Below are 21,082 nucleotides of genomic sequence, written 5' to 3' on the forward strand. Positions count from 1 at the left end.
TTATTTTAAAAATTTGATTACTTAGATTATTATATATTAAAATGGACTCTTAAAGATGTAGAGTTTATGAATTTTAACAGCTATATGGATTCATGTTATTACTACCACACCACAAACAGAATACAAAATAGTTTTGTCATGCCAAGAAAATTGCTTCATACTTTATAATCACACCCTCCCCTAACAGTAACTCCTGGCAGTTATTTCTCACCATAACTATAGTTTTGACTTCAAAAATGTTGTATAATTGGAATCATACATATAAACTTCTGTTGCTAGCTTCTGTCACTCAGTATATTGCTCCTGATATTCATCCAGATGCTACATTTATCAATAGTTTGTTACTTTTTATTGCTAAGCTGTATTCCGTTTTATAGATGTATCAGTTTGTTTATTCACCTGTTGAAGGATATTTGTTTTCTCAGATTTTGGCAATTATAAGTACCATGGTTATCAACATTCATCTGTAGGTTTTTGTGTGACACAAGTTTTCATTTCACTAGGGTAAATACTCAAGAATAGGATTGCCGGCTCATGCTAAATATATTTTTTCTTTATAGGAAACTGCTAAACTGTTTCCCAGGATGGCTCTTCCATTTCTGTATTCTCACCAGCAATGAATGAGATACTGAGTTACTTTGCATCATAGTGCTTAGTATTGTCCGTATGTTTTTATTACAGATATTCTAATAAGTGTGCAGGGATATCTCATCATGGTTTTAATTTTGCATTTTCCTCATGACTAATGATGTTGAATATTTTTCCATGTGCTTATTTGCCATCTGTATATCACCTTATTAAAGTATCTGTTCAAGTGTTCTGCCCATTTTAATTGGGTTCTTCTCTTATTGTTGAGTTTTGACAGTTTAAAAAAATATATTCTGGATATAAATTCAACATCTGTTATGTGATTTGCACATATTTTCTCGTAGCATGTAGCTTGTTTTTTCATACTCTTAAGAGTGACCTTTGAAGAGCAAAAGTTGGTGAAATCTAGCTTATTAATTTCTTAAAATTATGGATTGTGCTTTCAGTGTCAGATCTGAGAATTCTTTGACTAATCCCAGATCATGAAGATGTCCTCATATGGTTTCTTCTAAATGCTTTATAGTTTTACTTTTTATATTTAGATATATGATCCATTTTGAGTTGAGTAAAGTGTGAGGTTTGGTTTGGGGCTAATGATTCTTACACATAGATGTCCAGTTGTTTATCATTTGTTGAAGAGTGTCCTTTGTTCACTGAATTGCCTTCGTACTTTTGTTAAAAATCAGTTGGGCATATTTGTATGGGTCTACTTTTGAGTTCTGTTTCATTAATCTGTGTATCTGTCCTTTTGCTAATACCATAATTTCTTTATTAGTTTAGCTTGAGAGCAGGAAATGGCAAACCACAGTCTATGGCCACATCCAGTCCAGGCCTAGTTTTATAAATACAGTTTTATTGGAACACACCTGCACCCATTCATTTACATATTGTCAGTGGCTGCTGTCTCACTACAATTTCAGACTTCAGTAGCTGTGGCAGGGGACTGTATGACCTTCAAAACCTAAAACACTTACTGATTGGCCCTTCTTAGAAAATGTTTGCTGACTCCTGCTTTAGAAAAACTTAAGATCTTGCATGATTCCTTCAACATTACTTCACCTTTTAAAATTATTTTTTTCTAGTTTATTTGTCTTTCTGTATAAATTTTATATTCAGCTTGTCTGTGTCTACAAAAAAAAAACTTTATGGGTTTTTTGATTAGAATTGTGTTACATCTTTAGATCAGTCAGAAGACAACTACATCTTTATTGTGTTGAGTTTTCAAATCCATAAACCTAGTGTGTATATCCATTTATTTAGATCTTCTTTGATGACTTTAAACAGTATTTATAGTCATTGGCATAGATTCTGTATACGTTTTGTTAGTTTTATACCTGAGTAATGTCATTTATTTTGGAGCTATTGTAAATTTAAAAACTCTGACTTCCAAATGTACATTACTAGTATATAGAAATACAATTGACTTTTATGTGTTGGTTGTATATTCTGTGACCTTGCTAAACTTACTTATTAGTTGTAGGAGTTTTTTTGCAGATATCCTTCAGATTTTCTATGTTGCCTACAAAAAGGGAAGATGGCTTTACTTTTCGAAGCTGTATGTTTTTTCTTTCTTTTTCTTTTCTTTTCTTTTTTTTCTTTTTTGTCGTATTACACTAGCTAAGACTCTCAGCACAGTGTTGTATAAGCGTGGTGAGACTGGACATCTTTGCTGTATGCCCAGATGTGTTCTCAGTCGTAGGAGGAAAACAGTCTTTCTCTACCAATTTAGCTGTAGCTTTTTTTTTTTTTTCTCCATAGCTTCTCTGTGTAGATTGAGGAAGCTCCTTGTTATTCCTAGTTTTCTGAGTTAAAAAAAATCCTAAATGGGTATAAAATCTGGTCAAATACTCTTTTACATCAGTTGATCTGATCAACTAATTTTTCTTCTTTAAACTGTCAATATAGTCGATTTTATTGATTGATTTTTCAGTATTGAATGAGCTTTGCATTCCCAAGATAAACTGCACTTGATTGTGTTGTATTATTTTAAAAAAATATATGACTGTATTATATTTCTTAAGCTTTTGTTGAGGATTTTTGCTTCTATATTTATGAGGGATACTGGTCTAAGTTTACCATAAATTATACCACTGGTCTTACTGGTTTCCTATTTGTTTGTTTGTATATTTTGTACTCTGGGTAATGGGAGCTTTAGAAAATGAGATGGGACATGCTTTTTGATCCTTATTTTGTGATAAAGATTGAGCACCTTGATGGTATTTTATTTTCCTCTAAATGTTTGGTCAAGTTTACTAGTGAGACTATCTGGACCTGGGTATGTCCTTTTTGGAGTTTTGCTTTTCAACTGTAAATTCAGTTTTTTGAATATTTACAGGAGTATTCAGATTATCTGTTTCATTTTTAGCAAGCTTCATAGCTTGTGGTTTTCAAATAGTCCATTCCAACTATGTTGTCATATTTGTATGCATAGAGTAGTTCACAATAATAAAATAATTATCTATTTAACATTTTAATATCCTCTTTCATTCCTGACATTGAAATCCTGTCTTTTTTCTTTGTCAGTCTGACTAGAGTTTTATCAAAATTGATCTTTTCAAACAACAACTTTTAAGCTTTTGATTTAATTGATTTCCTTGTTTTTCTGTTTTCAATTTCAATGATGTATGCTCTTTTATTCTTTTCTTTTGTGTGATTTGAGTTTATTTTTATGTTTTTTCTTCTAGTTTCTCAAGGTAGGAGCTTAGACTCTTCAATGAGACATTTCTTTTTTTCTTTGTAAGCGTTTAGTGGAATAAAATCTCTACTCAGCACTATTTAAGCTGCATCCCACAAATGTTGATATATTATAATTTATTTTTCAATTTATAATATGTTCTGATTTTCCTGAGACTGTATTTTTGACCTATGGATTAATAGAAGTGTGGTTTTTAATTTCTAAATTTTTGTAGATTTTTCTGTATATCTTTGTTATTAATTCCTAGTATAATTCCATTATAGTTAGAGAACATGCTTGGTATGTTCTTTTAAATTCAAGATTTGTTTTATGACTCAGGATATGATCTGTCTTGGTGAAATAAGAAAGTTCACTGGAGGCCAGATTAAGCTGGAGAGAAAATGGAAATATTCTTTTTGTTCTTCAGTTCCTGTTATCTTTCTCACATTATCTTGATCAGCTTTCTTAAACTTAGAGAGAGATTTCATTAAACGTCGAGAGAGTTTTAGTGAAAACCTGTAAACATGTTTAGGTTGTCAAATTGCTGATACCCTTTAATTTTTATGTTTTAAAAGAGCTTAAGATTGTCTGTCTTCTTGTGAAATATATTTAAAATTGGCCAGTGTTAGCTATATACTAAGGCTTAGAAAAAGATGTCTCTACTTAGTTTCTAGTTTTATAGGCAGCAAACAAAATGTCTAATGACTACAGATAATATGAACTTAACCAGTTCTATCTTATATGTATAAGCTACCATAAGAGCTGAACACATTGGAGATGCTCAGTATATTCTACATTTATTTCAGTTTAAGATGCAGAAATGGACTTCCTAGACATATGCCATATGTTCTCCTCTTATGCCAAGATAAGAAGAATTAAAAGACTGAGATGAATAAACAAGGTCAACTTAGACTGAGCCAAATTAGACAACAGAATAATTGTCAGATTTTCTGTTGGCAGGGATAGTTTGTTTTAAGCCAATCTTCATGAATTATAGATTGTAATTTTTTTTCTAGTAAGTCTACCACCACGGATTCTGTTGACAATTTTCTTTGTTTTGTAAACACTGAAAATTTTCATGAGTTATATTGTTTTTAGATACACATAAGGACTCTGAATAGATGGGCATTTTTTTGTTCCAACTTAAAGGAAAACTACTAAGATATGAATCAAATAAAACCAAGCCAAAATTTTATAATTTTTAACTGGGTACTATTTCATTTGGAGCTTCTTAGGTATGAATTCAGATATAATTCACATCAGGAAACTAACCAATATCATAATTAATTTATGACAGTAAATATCAAAGTAGATAAATTTGCTACAAATACAAAGTTTATTTGCTCTACAATAAAGAATTTTAGACCTCAAAAGGTGTAATCTGATACAAATTGGAAAATAGAGATAACCAGAGAATTTGACTTATTTGAAATATAATCACTAGTTTAGGGCAGTACCAAATCTAAAGTGTTTTTAGTTTAGTCCTAGAATCATTTATTTATCATTGCCCTTCTCACCTTGTATGGTTTTTTCCTTCTAAATTGTTTTCTTTCTTTCTTTCTTTTTTGTTATATAACTTTAAAAAAAAATGCTAGTCAAAAATGTGAAAACCCAGCCATTTGAATAAAGATTGTTTTATCCACTTCAAAACTATTAAAATCAACTAATTGAATAATGCATTAATGGCACATAAGGTATAAGATCTCAGTCAATTCACATAATCGTGATTTTTTTAAAAAGTCATTTATATCCAAGATGTTGTAAGCTCTTTAAATTTGGAAATGCTTGATTCTTTTGTATATTTAAAATGTATACTTTACACACTACCAGCTATATATTTTTATATCCTATATGTTCTTATATTATAAAAATAATTCTTTTATTTACTCTAAGTATTTATTGAGTGTCTGTTGCATGCCAGGTTCTTTTCAAAGTCCTGGAGGATGAAGCAGTAGTTAAAAAAAAAAAAAGTAATAGTAAAAAAAATTTCTACCTTGATACAATTTACATTCTGGTAAGTTTGTTTATAAACTCAAGCACAGTAGTCTATTCCAAACCAGTTTTCAGTTGGTTTCTTCATTATATTTAGTTCAAATTAACTCAGTTTATTAACTTTGCCATAGGCTACCCAGAAATTAAAATACTGTCTAGTGATTTTTAAGTACATGAAGAATGAGAATAGTCTATGGGAAGGATTTAAAATTAAGAGAGCATTTTATGGGTTCACTCAACATTTGTTGAATGCTCACTCTGTGGCTGGTACTGGGTTAGATGCTGTGGATATAACAGTGAGCAAAAGCATACACAACCTTAACTACTGATGAGTAGGCCAGGCTGTGAGCCACGTTGCCATCCTGTTCTCTCTGCCTCTCTCTCTTCTAGAGGCTGAGACAGTACCGAACTACTGTAGACTCGCTTTTTTCTTCTCTCTGGTTCAGCTTGTTTTGTCTATTGAAAGAGAAATTATAACAAGAATTTTAAGTATCTTTGTAGCTAAACTTCCTAAACTGCAGTTCTGGTGTTCAAATTTAACCCTAAGCCGCTGCATTCAGGTGGTGAAGTGTAAAAACAGACCTCAAATCTAAACTTTCCCTGATATCAAAGCAGCTCTCCCTATCAATTCAGCCTGAAGTGATCTATTAGAAATGCAGACATCCTAACACTTAGTATTAGTTTTCCCTTCTGCTGTAACAAATTACCACACATTTTGTAGCTTAAACAGGGTGAATTCCTTTCTGGAGGTTCTGAAAGAAGAATCTGCTTCCTTGCTTTTTTGACTTCTAGCTTTCCTTGGCTCTTAGTCTCCTTCCTTCATTTTCAAAGCTGACAATGGCAGGTTGATTCCTCACAGTGAGTCACTCTGATACTGATTCTTCTGCCTGCCTTTTCCACATTTGAGGATTACATTAGGACCATCTGGATAATCCAGGATAATCTCCCTATTTTAGAGTCAGATAATTAGCAATCTTAATTCCATCTGCTACCTCAATTCCCCTTAGCTATGCAATATAACATATTCACAAATTCTGGGGATTAGGATGTGGACATGCTTGGGAGGCCATTATTTTGTCTACCACCCACTCAGATATCCTATAGTGGCTTCTCACTGCAATTAGAACAAAGATCATACCCCCTAGCATAGCCTACAGAGGCCCTAACCAATTTATTATCCTCCATCCAACTTCACAGTTTAGCTTTACTGGCTCTATGTCACTTGAACCTCCCAAATTTGTTTCCACCTTAGGGCCTTTGCATGTGCAATTTCCTCTCCCTGGAAAGCTCTGTCAGTTCACTACATCTTCACATATATGACTCATTGTCATTCAGGTCTTAACTCAGATATTCCTTCTTAGTAATTATTTCTCTGATCACCAGTTCTTTGTATTTTTTCTTCTACTTGCTATTAATTTAATGACTTTTACTTATGTATTTTGCTTGTTTTATCTATATCATTCCTTTTCCTTCCCACACACACCTGAGTGAGAACTCCAAGAGAGCAGTGGGCCTGCTGTGTGCCTACTATGCATCAGGCATTGTGGTAGAGTTTGGATAAATTATGACTAAGACAATTATGGTGATTCCCACCTTCATGGAGTTTATAGGTTAATGAAGAAGCAAATATTAATCTAAATAATCATGTAAGAGAATTAAAATTACAAATACGACAGTGTCATAGGGCTTTATAGTTAGTATGTTTTAATATCTGGTAGACTAGCTCCCCTTCATAGGGTTTTTTTTTTTAGTGTTTTCATGGATATTTCTATATGCTTATTTTTAATGTGAACTTCAATATCAACTTGTCTAACTTCATAAAAGTATGTTGGTATTTTTATTGGGATTACATTAAATTTACAAGTTAATTTAGAAAGAACTGGCATCTTTATAATGTTGTCATCCCATCCAAGAAGAGAGGATAGCTTTCTATTTATCCGAGGCTATTTTTATGTCATTCAGAGTATTTTAAAGTTTCCCTCATATAGGTTTTGCATATTTATTGTTCAACTTATTTTTAAGTGTTTAATCTTTATTGATATCATAAAAGGGGTTTTCCTCTACCATTCTCTGCTTATTGTTTGTATATATAAAGGCTATTGATTCCTATGTTAGTTTTACATTCTTCTTCCTTACTGAATTTTTAAAATATTTGATTTTATTTTATCATTCATTCCATAGGACTTTTCAATTATATTGTCATATTGTTGCAAATACACTTTTATTTCCTTACCAATTCTTATGCCTCTAGTTCAAGGGTCAGCATACATTTTCTGCAAAGGGCCAGACAGTATATATTTTAGGTGTTGAGAGACATACAGTCTCAACTACTAAGCCATGGGCAATAAATAAATGAATAGGCATGGCTGGTCTCTAATAAAACTTTGTTTACAAAAAACAGGCAGCAGGTTTGGATTTGGCCTATGGGCCATAGTTTGCCAACACTTTGTATAGCTGATTTATCTCATACTGGCTAATACCTCTGGTACAGTTTTCAATAGTGCCTTGTTTCTGATCTTAGTGGAAATGCCATTACTAAATAAGATACTGGCATTTGGACTAATTTGTATATATGTTCTTTTGTTAAGAATGTATCCCCTAATTCCTATTTTCTTGAGTGTTTTTACCAGGAATGGGAGTTGAGTTTTGTCAAAGGCTTTTATCATCTAAAGAGATAATCATATGGTTTTTATTAACTGTAGATCTATTAATATGTATATTACTGGATTTGGTAACATCGAACCAACCCTGTCTTCTCAGGATAGATCTAGTCATTGGATTTTGTTTGCTAATATTTTATGTAATATTTTATTAACTTTGATATTTATGAATAATTTTGGTTTATAGTTCTTCTTCTGTACTATGGAAAGTTTTTCTTTATTTTCAATAATTTGGGACAATTGTAGAGCAATGGGAATATCTGATTTGTGAAGACTTGGTTGAATTCTCCTAACAAACCATTTGGGGTTGTTGCTTTTTTGTAGGGTGGTTCTTTAAGAACCTTGTCTATTTCTTTTTTTCATATTTTTTCTTTTTTCTTTTTCTGTTTTAATGGAAGTACTGGGGATTGAACCCAAGACCTCAGGCATGCTAAGCATGCTCTCTACCACTGAGCTATACCCCCTCTCTCACAGAATCTTGTTTGTTTCTTTTATGGAAAACAGTGCTTCAGATTTCTAAATCTGATGGTGGTCACTTTTGAAAAGCTGCATTTGCCTAGAAAATTATCTATATTTTTAATGTTTTCAAATTATTTGCATAGATATCTGCAAAGTAGTCTCTTACTATTAAAAAAATCTCTTACAATGGTTAATTCTTCCTGCCATTTCTTTATTTTGTATATTGATGCTTTCTCCTTCTTCTTGATCAAGTCAACTTGATCTGTTTTCTTAATTTTTTCAAAGTGACACTCAGATTTGGTGTCTAGGTTAGTTCTACACGTTTTAAAACTTCTACCTTAGAGACAGTAAACTATAGCCTACGGGCTAGTCACCTGTTTTGGTAAATAAAGTTTTATTGGACCACATTCATGCCCATTCATTTCTGTATTGCAAACAGCTGTTTTTGTGCTGTAACAACAGAGTAGAGCAATTGCAGCAAAGAACATATGGCCCACAGGCCTAAAATATTTACTCCATAGACATTTAGGAAGGATTCCCAACCTCCACTCTGCCTAATTTCTGCCTTTATCTTTATTATTTCCTTCCTTCTGACCTATTTTGCTTTAGTTTCTTGTTATTTCTTAAGATTTTTGAGTTGGAATTAGTTTATTTTATTCTTTCATTCTCTCTGATGAAAATGTTTAATGCTATCACTTTTCCTCTGATCATTACTTTAAATCCCATAGATTCTAATGTGTAGTGTTTTCATTATAATTATTTTTTAGAAATTCCATGCTTTATTTTCCTCTTTCACTAGAGTTGCTTAATAGAAAAATTTTAACATTTCTAGGATGAAAATTATTTTGTTTCTTGTTGAACGTTTCTAGTTGTATTGCATTGTGTTCAGAGAGTGTTTGTAATGATTCTTTCTTATGGAACTTGTCTGTTTGGTATCCAACATATGATCATTTTTGGGTCAGTATTTGATGCTTTCTTGGGAAGAACATTTATTGTCTATTATCAGAGTGTAGAATTTGATAAATATCCGTAATATCTACCTTACTGTAAGTTGTTTATGTAGTCTTTCTCCTTACTTATTTTTGCCAACTTAATCAATTTTGTAATAAGAATAATTAGTTAAAGTTTTATGTTATTAGGGCCTATGTATCCTTGTACTTCTTGTAGTGTAGTTTTCCTTTACAGAGGTGGGTCCTGTGTTATTTGGTGCATAGATTTTTTCATGCTTTATCTTTGCTGTGAAATATGCATGTTAACATTTCTTTGTCAGTATTTAATGCTTTTGGTTTTGAACTCTGTTATCTCTGTAACCAGGATTTCTACTATTTCTTATTTTTATTTGCCTGAAGGACTCTTCCTGTCTCTTTAGTTGTAACTTTTCTGAATCAATTTATTTTCACTGTATCTCTCTATAGCATATAGCTGGATATTGGTTTGAGAGCAAATTGAAAATTCTTTTAATAGATGAGGTTAAGTCCATTTATCTTAATTTATATGACTAATTTTCTTGGTCTCTAGTCTGAATATTTTATAATTATGCAAATTTGGTTATATTTGCTTATGTTCCTGGGGTTTGAATGCGCTTCCTCTGCTCTAATTTATTTTTTTAAATGGTATTTAGAAAGGTTTGTAGTTTTGTTTTAGTGGTTATCTTGTACTAATATCTTTTTTAATGCACTTAGTCTCTTAATTAACTTTTTATTATCTGATGTATCAGTGTTTATTGGCATCTTTTAACTTGCACCTATACCTGTACAGCAGTCAGTGAGGTTATTTTACTATTCTCTCTCATTCTGTTTTCCTCCCATTTTTAAAAACTTGTATCATTTCTATTTAATCACAACATACGTATCTGTACATGCATCTTTCACACTCATATCCCTACACTCCCATTCTTAATTTCCTATCTACATTTACATGTATTAAAACATTCACAGTCTTTTTGTTGAAATTTTCCCAGTCATCTCATGGTTGGATGAAGCTCCTCCTCTAGTACATTCCTCAAGAAAGATTCATGGAGACTGTTTCTCTTTAGCTTTGATACATGAAGGAGAACATGAGTGGATACAAATCCTTGTTTTACACTTTCTTTCACTGAGATTTTTTTTTTAATTGCAGCTCCACTTTTGCCTTGCCTTGTATTTTATTTTTGAAAAGGTTGATGCTAGTTAAATTTGTTGTTTTAGTAAGTTACTTGATCTCTTTACTAGGAGGCCTTGAAGATTTTTTAGATTAATTATTGAAATCTTAAAAGTTTTAGGAAATGTCTTAGAGCTGATGGTTCTAAGATAATTTTTCTCAGGCACTAGGTAGGATCTTTCAATATGTATATCCAAGTGTTTTTTGTAAAAATGTATTTCTGAAACATTTTCCTGGATTATAGTTTTTAATATTAATTCTATTATATTGCTTTGATTTTCTTCTTCAAGGAGTCAAACTGTATAAATGCTGCTGCTTTTTTGCCTTATCTCTCATTCCATTTTTCTCCCTGACATTTTAATATTTTCTTTATTTCTTTTTCAGTCTCCTGTCTTCTGCCATTTTCAGTGCCTTTTATTAAATTTTAATTTCAATTTATTCTCACTTTAGTTTTATTTTTCATCTCTCAGATAATATTTTCACTTTCTTCCTTTTCTTTCTTGACTTCAGTGAACTTTTCTTTCCTCCTTCCCTCTCCTGCTCTTCCCTCCTCTTTCTCTTAGTTTTTGTCTTTCCAATTCAGAGTGAGTTTCCATGTACCCGGTTGCTTGTTTGAGTATATTCTGCTTGGAGTGTTGCACAGTTTTCCTCTACTTCTTGGTTGCTCTGAGCCGGGGGTGGGGAGGGGGGATTTTTCACAATTGATGTGTTTGTTTTTGTTTTCTGTTTCTTTAAAGTAACACTGTATGGAACTGTTTATATTTTTCCTATTTATTTTTGTGATATTGGGATGTATTTTGTGAAATTCTGGTTTAGTAGTGACCTCAGTATAGCAAAGTCTAGGGACTTGTTGGTGTAAGGATAGATATGTAGACCAGTGGAACATAATGGCAAATCCAGAAATAAACCTTTACATTTATGGTCAACTGATTTTTGACAAAACTGCAGAGGCAATTAAGTGGGGGAAAGGAATCTTTTCAACAAATGGTGCTGGGAAAATTTGATTTCCATGTACAAAATAATGAACTTAGACCCTTATCACATTATACATGAAAATTAACTCAAAATGGATTTAAACATAAGAACTAAAACTAGAGAACTTCTAGAACAAAACATAAGAGAAAATTTGGGGGTCCTTAGTTTAGTAAAAGATTCCTTATATACAACACAAAAAGCACAATTGATAAAAATAGCTAAACTGGGCATCACCAAAGTTTGAAACTTTTGTACTTCAACAGACACTGTTAGGAAAATGAAAGGGCAAGCCTGGGAGAAAATATTTGCAAATTATAATCTGTAAAGGATTTATATTCCGATTATATAAAGAAATTTATTAATAAGACAAACCCAATTTTAAAAAGGTCAAAAATTTTGAATAGATATTACACCAAAGAAGATATACTAATGGCTAATAACCATATAAAAATGCTCAACATCTAAAAAAACAGTTTTAAAAGGACTATAAACTCCAAGAAAAATGCTCAACATCATTAGTCATTAGGTAATTGTAAATTAAAATCTTAATGAGATACCACTCTACACCCAGTAGAATGGTTATAATTTTTAAAAACTGACAATACCAACCATAGGTGAGAATATGGAGAAACTAGAACCCTCAAACATAGCTGGTAGATATTTAAAATGTTATAGTCACTTTGGAAAAACAATCTGGCAATTTCTTGAAACTAAGAAGATAAATACAAACTTATAACAATATGATCCCCAATTCCACTCCTAGATATCTACCCAAGGGAAATGAAAACAAATGTCCAAACACTTACATGTGCATATTTATAGCAATATTACTCATAATAGCCAAAAAATGTAAATAATTCAAATATTCATCAGCTGCTGAGTAGATAAACAAAATGTGGTATATCTATTCAGTAATCAAAAAGGAATACACCACATGATACAACAGCTAGGATCTGAAAAACATAATGCTAAGTAAGAGGAACCTGACACAAAAGACAAAATGTTGTATGACTCCATTTATATGACATTTCTAGTTTCATTTATGTAAAATTTCTCTGGAGACAAAGCAGACCAATGATTGGCTCAGACTGGAAGAGGGAATGGGAACTGACTGTAAATTGGCAAAGGGAAAGAAGTAGGACTTCCAGGTAGCTGAAGAGAATAATGACTGCCTTCCTTTCTACCTCCTAGTACTTCCTCTATAAACAACACAGAACATAGTAAAGGGAGGGAGAATTGAAACACATGGGAAAAGTGAAACTAAATGAAAACCACATCTTCAGCATAATTTGAAGACAGACATCAAAATAATTGTAAATAAAATGGAAAAAAAACCCCTAAATCCCAATGCATGATCTCTCCATGATCTTGTAGATTAGAGTATGGATGATACAAAAGGGGCTTAAAAGTACCATGCAATTTGAAGGGGCAGTTTTTAAATGCATTGCTTCTGGGGTGAGGAGTTGGATGGGTGGAGAGGCATCTTTTGGCAACTGGGTGTGAAGGAGGAAAGAAACATAAGAGGAAAATTTAAGGTCCTGCAGGACAAAAAGGAGTAAAAAAAATGAGAGGTCATACAACTCCACTGGAGTATGTAGAGAACTTAATTAGCCCTTATTTGGTTCTCTCATTTCTGGGATATCTTTTAAAATTTCTGGCTAGTCCGCCCTTCTGTCACTTGACCTTAGCAGGCTAGCAGAGCTGTGACTCCCTGTTCCTTTCCTGTCAAGTTTGTTACTTTTACTGATAGTAAGTTTGCTATTTTTATTGACAATGCTGCTGGGTCGGGTTCCTCCACTCTTAAGTTCCAGATCAAGTTAGCTGTTGATTTTCACAACCTGTCCTACTGGAGTAGAATTACAAGGCTAAACTACCTTAGGGATGGTGGGAGTATGGGAACAGCCCCAAAACATCACAGGTTCCCACTTTCTTACTCGAAGTTCAGCAGTTTTTTGTGAAAAAAATGCTTTTCAATTTGTTGTTTGCCTCTATTTGATGTCCTGAGCCCTGAAATGGTAGTTTTTGTCCATTTTTATAGTTGTTTCCTAAGGAGATTTTCTGACCTCTAAACTCTGCAGTACCTGGAAATCCTGCCCCTTTATTTACTACTAATCTACATAGTTTGAGGCATGTTTTTCAAGGGTATTATAAGTGTGTGTATATATATAAAATTGATAGATATCAAATACATTACATATTTGATGTATCATATGTATCATCTTATATAAATGAAAAATCTTACACATATGAAAAATGTGGCTTCTTCAACATTATTGCATATAGATGTGATCCTCAGGAGCAGGCATGTGAAGTATAGACCAGGGGCCAAATCCTGTCCACTGCCTAATTTTGTAAATAAAGTTTTATTGTAACATAGCCAAACTCATTCATTTATATATTGTCTATGGCTGCTTTAATATTACAGCACCAGAGTTGAGTAGTTGCGATAGTCTGTATGGCCCACAAAGACTAATATCTGGCCCTTTACACAAAAAGTTTTCTTACCTTTGCTTCAAAGCATTATCATCATACTGAAAAATTGTGCTCTACACTGGAATTTGACACAACATTGTAAAATGATTATAAATCAATAAAAAAAGCATTATCATCATAATTAACATTATAATTATCATAAATAATACTATTACTTTGTCTAGTGTTTTTAATTTCACATTTATCTTTTTATTTTCTCAATAACTCAATGTGGCAAGCAGGATAGATATTAAATGATCATTTATCAGATTTCAAAATGGCAAGCTTGCATAAGTGGGAACATATAAAATTGTAATATCCAAAGTAAATATTCTAAAAATTAATATTTTAATATAATACTAAAATTTAATAACAGAATGCAAATAGATTCAGTACATTATAGTAATTTCATTTGGCCTTGAATAACATTCTTTCTAACAATGCTCCATTTATATTCAATTCTGCCTCCATCATGCTTGCTCTTCCATGACCAAACTACTGCAAAATCCTAGCCATGAGAAAATCACATTTTTTTCTTTGACATTATTTTGCATTTAAACAGGGAATATTTAAACTGTTTAATACTAAGTACTTTTCCTTAATGGAACAGTTTTCTCAGTTCAGCATAGCTTATTTGTCAGAAGACTCATTCACTGTTCTTTGTTGAATAATATGTTTATGGATTGAACAAAAAGGAGGGAGGTTATCTAGAAATGTGTCTTCTCCTTGAGGTGTTAAAGATAGGCCAACAAAAGCTTCATTGAGCATATCTCCTCTGTCCAAAGGCCCCAGGAGTTCTGTTAAAAAAGGATTATGATATGAGTCAAAAATTTAGTGGCATTTTCATATAAGTAGAACAAAAAGTTCTAAAATTTTTATGGAACCACAAATAACCTCAGATAGCCAAAGCAATCCTGAAAGGAAAGAACCAAGTTGGAGCTATCGTACTGTCTGATTTCAAACTATATTACAAAGTCATAGGAATCAAAACGTCATGGTATTGGTAGAAAAACAGATATACAGATCAGTAGAACAGAATTGAGAGCCTAGAAGTAAACACTCACATTTATTCATAATTAATTGACAACAAAGGAACAACAAACATACACAGGAGAAAGAAGTCTCTTCAGTGAATGGTGGGAAAACTGGACAGGCTCATGCACAAAAATGAAACCAGACCACTATTTCACACAATACACAAAAATTAATTCAAAATGAGTTAAAGACTTGAATGTACAATCTGAAACCATAAAACTCCTTGAAGAAAACATAGGCAATACACTCTTTGACATTGGGCTTAGCGTTATCTTTCTAGATATGTCTTCTCAGGCAAGGGAAAAAAAAGAAACAATAAACAAATTGGATTCCATCCAACCAAAAATCTGCACAGTGAAGTGAACCATCAATAAAACAAAAAGACAACCTATCGAATGGAAGAAGGTATTTGCCAATGATATATCCGATAAGGGGTTGATACCCAAAATATATAAAGAACTCATACAGCTCAACAACAAAAACACCAAACAACCCTATTAAAAAATGGGGAGGGGACCTAAATAGGACCTGAATAGAGGACGGCCAACAGGCATGTGAAAAGATATTCAACATCACTAATTATTAGGGAAATGCAAATCAAAACTACAATGAGATGTCACCTCATACCTGTGAGAATGCTATTATCTGAGAGACAAGAAATAACAAGTGTTGTCAGGGATGTGGAGTAAATGAAAACCTCATACACTGTTGGTGGGAATGGAAACTGGTGCAGCCACTATGGCAAACAGTATGGAGGGTTCTCAAAAAATTAAAATAGAACTACCATATGATCTGGCTAATCCCTCTACTGGGTATTTATTCAAAGAATATGAAAACACTAATCCAAAAATATATATGTACCCATGTACTCATTGCAAATAGCAAAGATACAGAAACAACGTAAGTGCCCATCAATGGATAAATAGGTAAAGAAGATGTGGTGTATATGTATACATGATAGGATACTACTTAGCCATGAAGATGTAATCTTGCCATTTGTAACAACATGGATGGACCTTGAGGGTATTAAGTGAAATAAGTCAGATGGCAAAAGACAAGTACCATAAGATATCACTCATATATGGAATATAAAAGAATATACAAACAAACCCCAAAATGAATGAATAAACCAAACAAAAACAACTATGTAGATACAGAAAATAGAGTACTGGTGATCAGAAGGTGAGGGTAATGGGGGAGAGGGGAAAATGGGTAAAGAGGATTTAACAGTATGGTAACAGATGGAAATTAAATTTTTGGTGGCAAGCAGGTTGTAGGGTATACATAAATAGAAATATAATATACATATGAAACTTATATAATGTTGTAAATCAGCATTACCTCAACAAAAAATAGAATAAAAATTAAAAAATGATAGCCTAGAATTCTGGCTTCTTTTTGAAAAATTAGAATATTTGGTAAAATTTGGCCTCCATTTCTTACGAGCAGAAATCTGCTGAACCAGAATGCCTATTGCCCACTTTAGTGGGATAGGTACACTCCAATTCTTATTAGTCTACATCATAACCTGTTATATCCACAACACTAAAGCTGAGTATCTGTTCCATTTATCATCAGGCTTATACTCCCATAGGCATTCAGGTTTGCTTTAGAACAGGGTGATCAAACTACAGCCCACTAGGCCAAATACAGCCAGCCTTCCAAACAGTTTTGTATGGCACATGATGTAAGAATAGCTTTTACATTTTAAAGTGGCTGAAAAATAATATTTTCAGGCATGTGAAAATTATATTTAAATTTCAAAGTCCAAATAAAATCTTATTGGAACACAGTCATACTCATTTGCTTACATATTGTCTATGGATGCTTTCCTGCTACCATATCAGAGCTGAGTAGTTGGGATAGTCCATATGACCTGCACAGCCTAAAATATTTACTGTCTGAACCTTTACAAAAGAAGTTTGCTTAGACCTGCACTAGAACAAAAGAGAAGAGTTCTTCCCACTCCTTTTTCTTTAATCTTTTTCTTTTTCCTGTCTCTTATACTGTTTTTTTGTTTGTTTTGTTTTGTTTTGCTCTTATATGTGCTCCTTCAGACCCAGGATAGAACTGCCTTATCAAATTACATTTCACATCAAGAAGGAAAACAGTGCAAAATCTAAGACTTGAGGGTTCTCATGTCTGCCTTTAACTTTATGTGATCTTAGGTCATTTAATCTCTCTCAGCATCTGTTTCCTTATTTATGTAATAATAGTGCTAAGTAAAATCATCTCTAAAATATTTCCTTACTTTAAAGTCCATGAAGCAGATGAAAAAAGAAATATGGGAAGAGATAAGTAAGGTAGATTGAATAAAAATGTAAAGGACAAAGACTATAAAGAATCACTGGGAAGTTCCTGGTTGATACATAGGTAAGACAGTATAAAAATTGCTACCTTTATTGAGCTAGACCCTTTACATAGATTACCTTTATTGCTCATAATGACCCTGTAAGGCAAGTATCATTATCCCATTTGCAGATACAGAAACTGAGAGTTAAAGAGGTTAATTAGTTTGTTCTAAACCAATACTTATTAAGTAGCAAAAGAATAGAGGTTCATACCTTGAATATTTGGCTCCAAACCCAGTTCTGTTCCATTTCAACAAACCGCCTGAGTCAAAAGAAGAGCGAGCTAAGAGAACTTACTGCTGTTACGTTTGTCTTCTGAAATACAGGGCACTATTTCTCTGATGATTTTATACATTATTCTTTAAATCTATTCTCATGTTGGCCTTGTGCCTTAAAAAGTAGATATCCTTTTCAGTCTAAAAATCTCCAAAGGATTTTCAGGGTAAAACACATTTCAAGATGTGCAATCACATGGAAGAATGAAAATCTTTTATAATACTGTTTGTTAAACTGACAGCTCTACTTAACAGAAGCCATTAAAATATTTACAAAGTAGCAGCTGCTCTTGTAAAGAAAAATACAGCTTTTTGGAGGCATAAAAAGAAACAAGTTGATAAGTACAAGATAAGCCATTTGACAGCTTCTTTGTGTACACTGCACAATATATAGAAAATACTGATATTTACAGAACAATTATAAAGTCTTTTACTTTAAAAGGACAGGACCCAAACCCAGTAAGAGCTGTTTATAAGAATTCTTCATATTGATCTTTTAAACAACTATTCAGGAAGCCCCCCAAACATTATAATCCTTTAAGACATGTTAGGTTTTGGTTTCTTTTTTTAATCAGTTTTGTTCATAGAAGTTTGTCTGTCTGTCTGTCTGTCTGTCTGTCTATCTCAATTGGGAGTTCTCTATTGAACTGGAATTTCGGCCAGTGATCTCATAATAATAATTACAAGTCATAGGAAATAGTTTAAGAGAGCAAAAATGTTTAAAAGTAACTGAACATTTGCATTTTTATGCCTTAATCTATTAATCTGATATTTTATAAAGAAACTGAATGACTGATTCTGTCTTTTTAAAACAAACCCTTTAAAAAAAGGTTATTAAGCTGCATTGTTGGTAATTTTTGTTAGTTTTCTAAAAAAAGAGCAATGATATACAATATTTATAATCAAATTATTTATGAAGAAAGGAAAAAATACAAGAAGGTAGCTTTTGGTAGAATCTTGATAGTTAAATGAGAGTGACATTAATCATGCTCCTGTGATACAAGCTTGGTAATTTTATTTAGTAAGTTCTACTTGCTGGTAAGAGCATTAACTGAACAGAAAGTCTGGTAGTGATTTCTAAATCTCTGATATATTAATAGCTTGAGAAGGACAAATACTATAATTTAATTATCTTAAATATTCATATAAGTTATGGAATTATTCCAAACCTTTAGAAAACATTTTGATGGCATTTCAGTTCATTTTTTCTTGTTCCTCAAACACATTATTTTTTGTTCTTAAGGAAAATAATATTTTTCTATTTTTTAGAACTGGAAAAAGGCAAGACACTAAGATAATAATGTGAGAAGTGTTAGGATCAAGAAGTATCAACAGCTTATCAAAAGTAAGAAAGAGCAGGAAAGAAGAGCCAGAAAGGTTAGAAGACGTGAGCATAGGCAACTTACCCTTTAGGTTTAATGTTATGAGACCCTACACCGTTGTTATCAGCCATTTCAAAGTGTTGATATGATCTGTATGAAAGTCATGCCCTCCAGTGTAAGAAATGCAGCATTTATTTTGTTAACAGTTCTGTTTTCATTAGGAAAATATGAGCACAAATAGGAAAAATAAGCATATTGTTAATAATGTGTTATCATAATACTTTATGACTGAAAGTTTGTCTTTAACATTGGGTTTTACCTTGTCATCCTTTGAGACCTTTGATATAAATTGATATCCTCAATCAAAATAAGTAATAATTATTCATCCTTTGGGGAGATATAAAATTATCAGGTTTAAGTACTTTATAAGAATTTTATGTTCAGTTATCATTACTATATATTGATTGATGTGTTGAGTTTCAGTGTACATATATGTTATCAAAGTATATCATACAGAAAAGCAGATGCTTGAAACAGTTGATTCCAGAGTGATTTGGTGGGAGAAGAAATCTTATTTAAAAAGATTGAATTTCATTTTTCATTTTGTCCTAGGTTGGAAAATGTAGTGAATATCAAGAATCAGTAAGTGTGTTTATTGTGTATTGTTAATCAGTTAATTGATTTTCTACAATTGAAATTTAGTGATGATACTAGTTAGCATTATTCTATTTCTATTCATTTCCTCAAAAATGTATGGTAATTTTACAGTTAAATATGAGGGCTAGGAAATACATAAAGTTGAAGTCTTGTTTAACCGCAGTTTACTAAATGATTTAATAATAGTATTTAGATTTCAAGGATTTTTTACTCTTATTTTTGAGTTAATATTAACGGAACCTTATTTTCATCTATTCTCTAAACTTTTATTAACTCATAACTAATAAGATTTAAAAAAAATAACTGGTAAAGGAGGCAAAGGCTGAAGGGCCTTTTATTTGAAATTTTATATATACAAATTTAAAAACTGTTCCAATTAGTAAACTACTAACTTAGGCAGTATAATTACTGATCATTTTATGAGTTTTATTCTGGGCCATGCCATCTGATTTTGGGCAGGTCACTTAACTCTTCAGATTGTTGATGAGGGCTTTAGAAATGGGCATCTTGTATATTGCTGATTGTATCTTGTTAGTAAACAAACACTTTAATGGGAAATTTGGCATTACGTACAAAAGTATTTATACTCTTTCTGGCCTAGAAATTCTCTGTCTTGAAATTTGTTCTGTTTATGTTTCCTTTATAAATGCTAACATAATGTGCACAAAGATATTTTCAAAGATATTTAGGCCAGCTTGTTGTTACACACACACATTTTATTATGGAATTTCAACCTGTCTGAAACCAGAGAGAACAGCATACAATGAACCTCTAAGCTAGTTGTCCACCATTCGGCACTCACCAGTTTATGGTCAATCTTATTTCCTCTACATCCCCAACCACTTCCACACCCTGCCCCCTGGATTATTTTGAAGCAAATCCTGGACAGATTATTTTATTTGAAATATTTTATAAAGTACCCCTTAAAAGGTAAGCTCTTCCACTTTTTAAACATAACACAATCCCATCATTACACCCCTCCCAAAACAAAATCATTAATTATCCAGTTTTTCCCCTGGTTAGCTGGTTATTATATATACATTTTAAGTTTGTATGCTTGAATTAACAGCCAAGCAAGGTCCACAAATTGAGTTAATTTCTGAAGGACTCTTTTAATCTATAAACTAATTATTTCCCCTTCTTGCACATTTAAAAACTTTGGGTCATTTGTCTTACAGAGTTTCCCACAATCTGGATTTTGTTGATTGAATCTTGGTTATTTAACATGTTCTTCTGACCCCTGTAAATTAGTACTTAGATATTGGGGCTTCATTAGACTGAGGTTATTTATTTTTTCAGAGGGGAGGGAGATTAAGACTTTACACATAATGTTATGCCGTTCCATCAAAAAGTATATAACTCTGGTTCTCTCTTTTTGTAAGATTGGTGGTCAGGGATGGTCACTGTGTATTCCGTTAATTCATGAGTTTGCAAAAATGATAATATTTTAATTTTGTCATTTGAAATATAATATTTGATGTTT

The 21,082-nt window shown here is 32.2% G+C and overlaps 1 protein-coding gene across 8 annotated transcripts in view; it reads right to left on the reverse strand.

Moving 5' to 3' along the window:
- WDPCP (WD repeat containing planar cell polarity effector) overlaps positions 1-21,082 on the reverse strand; it is a 287,957-nt gene that overhangs the window by 38,643 nt on the left and 228,232 nt on the right. For 2 of the 8 annotated variants that reach the window (XM_032497660.1, XM_032497659.1), the window contains exon 15: positions 17,559-17,607. The exons of 3 other annotated variants lie outside the window; for them this stretch is intronic. In XM_032497660.1, coding sequence (XP_032353551.1) covers positions 17,559-17,607 — 49 coding nt within the window. Of the gene's footprint in view, positions 1-14,146; positions 14,757-17,558; positions 17,608-21,082 lie in introns of those variants that run through there. 3 more of the 8 variants (XM_014565285.2, XM_032497661.1, XR_004326366.1) reach the window with 3 other exon arrangements.

Source organism: Camelus ferus, chromosome 15, assembly GCF_009834535.1.
Source record: "Camelus ferus isolate YT-003-E chromosome 15, BCGSAC_Cfer_1.0, whole genome shotgun sequence".
NCBI classification, from domain to species: domain Eukaryota; kingdom Metazoa; phylum Chordata; class Mammalia; order Artiodactyla; family Camelidae; genus Camelus; species Camelus ferus.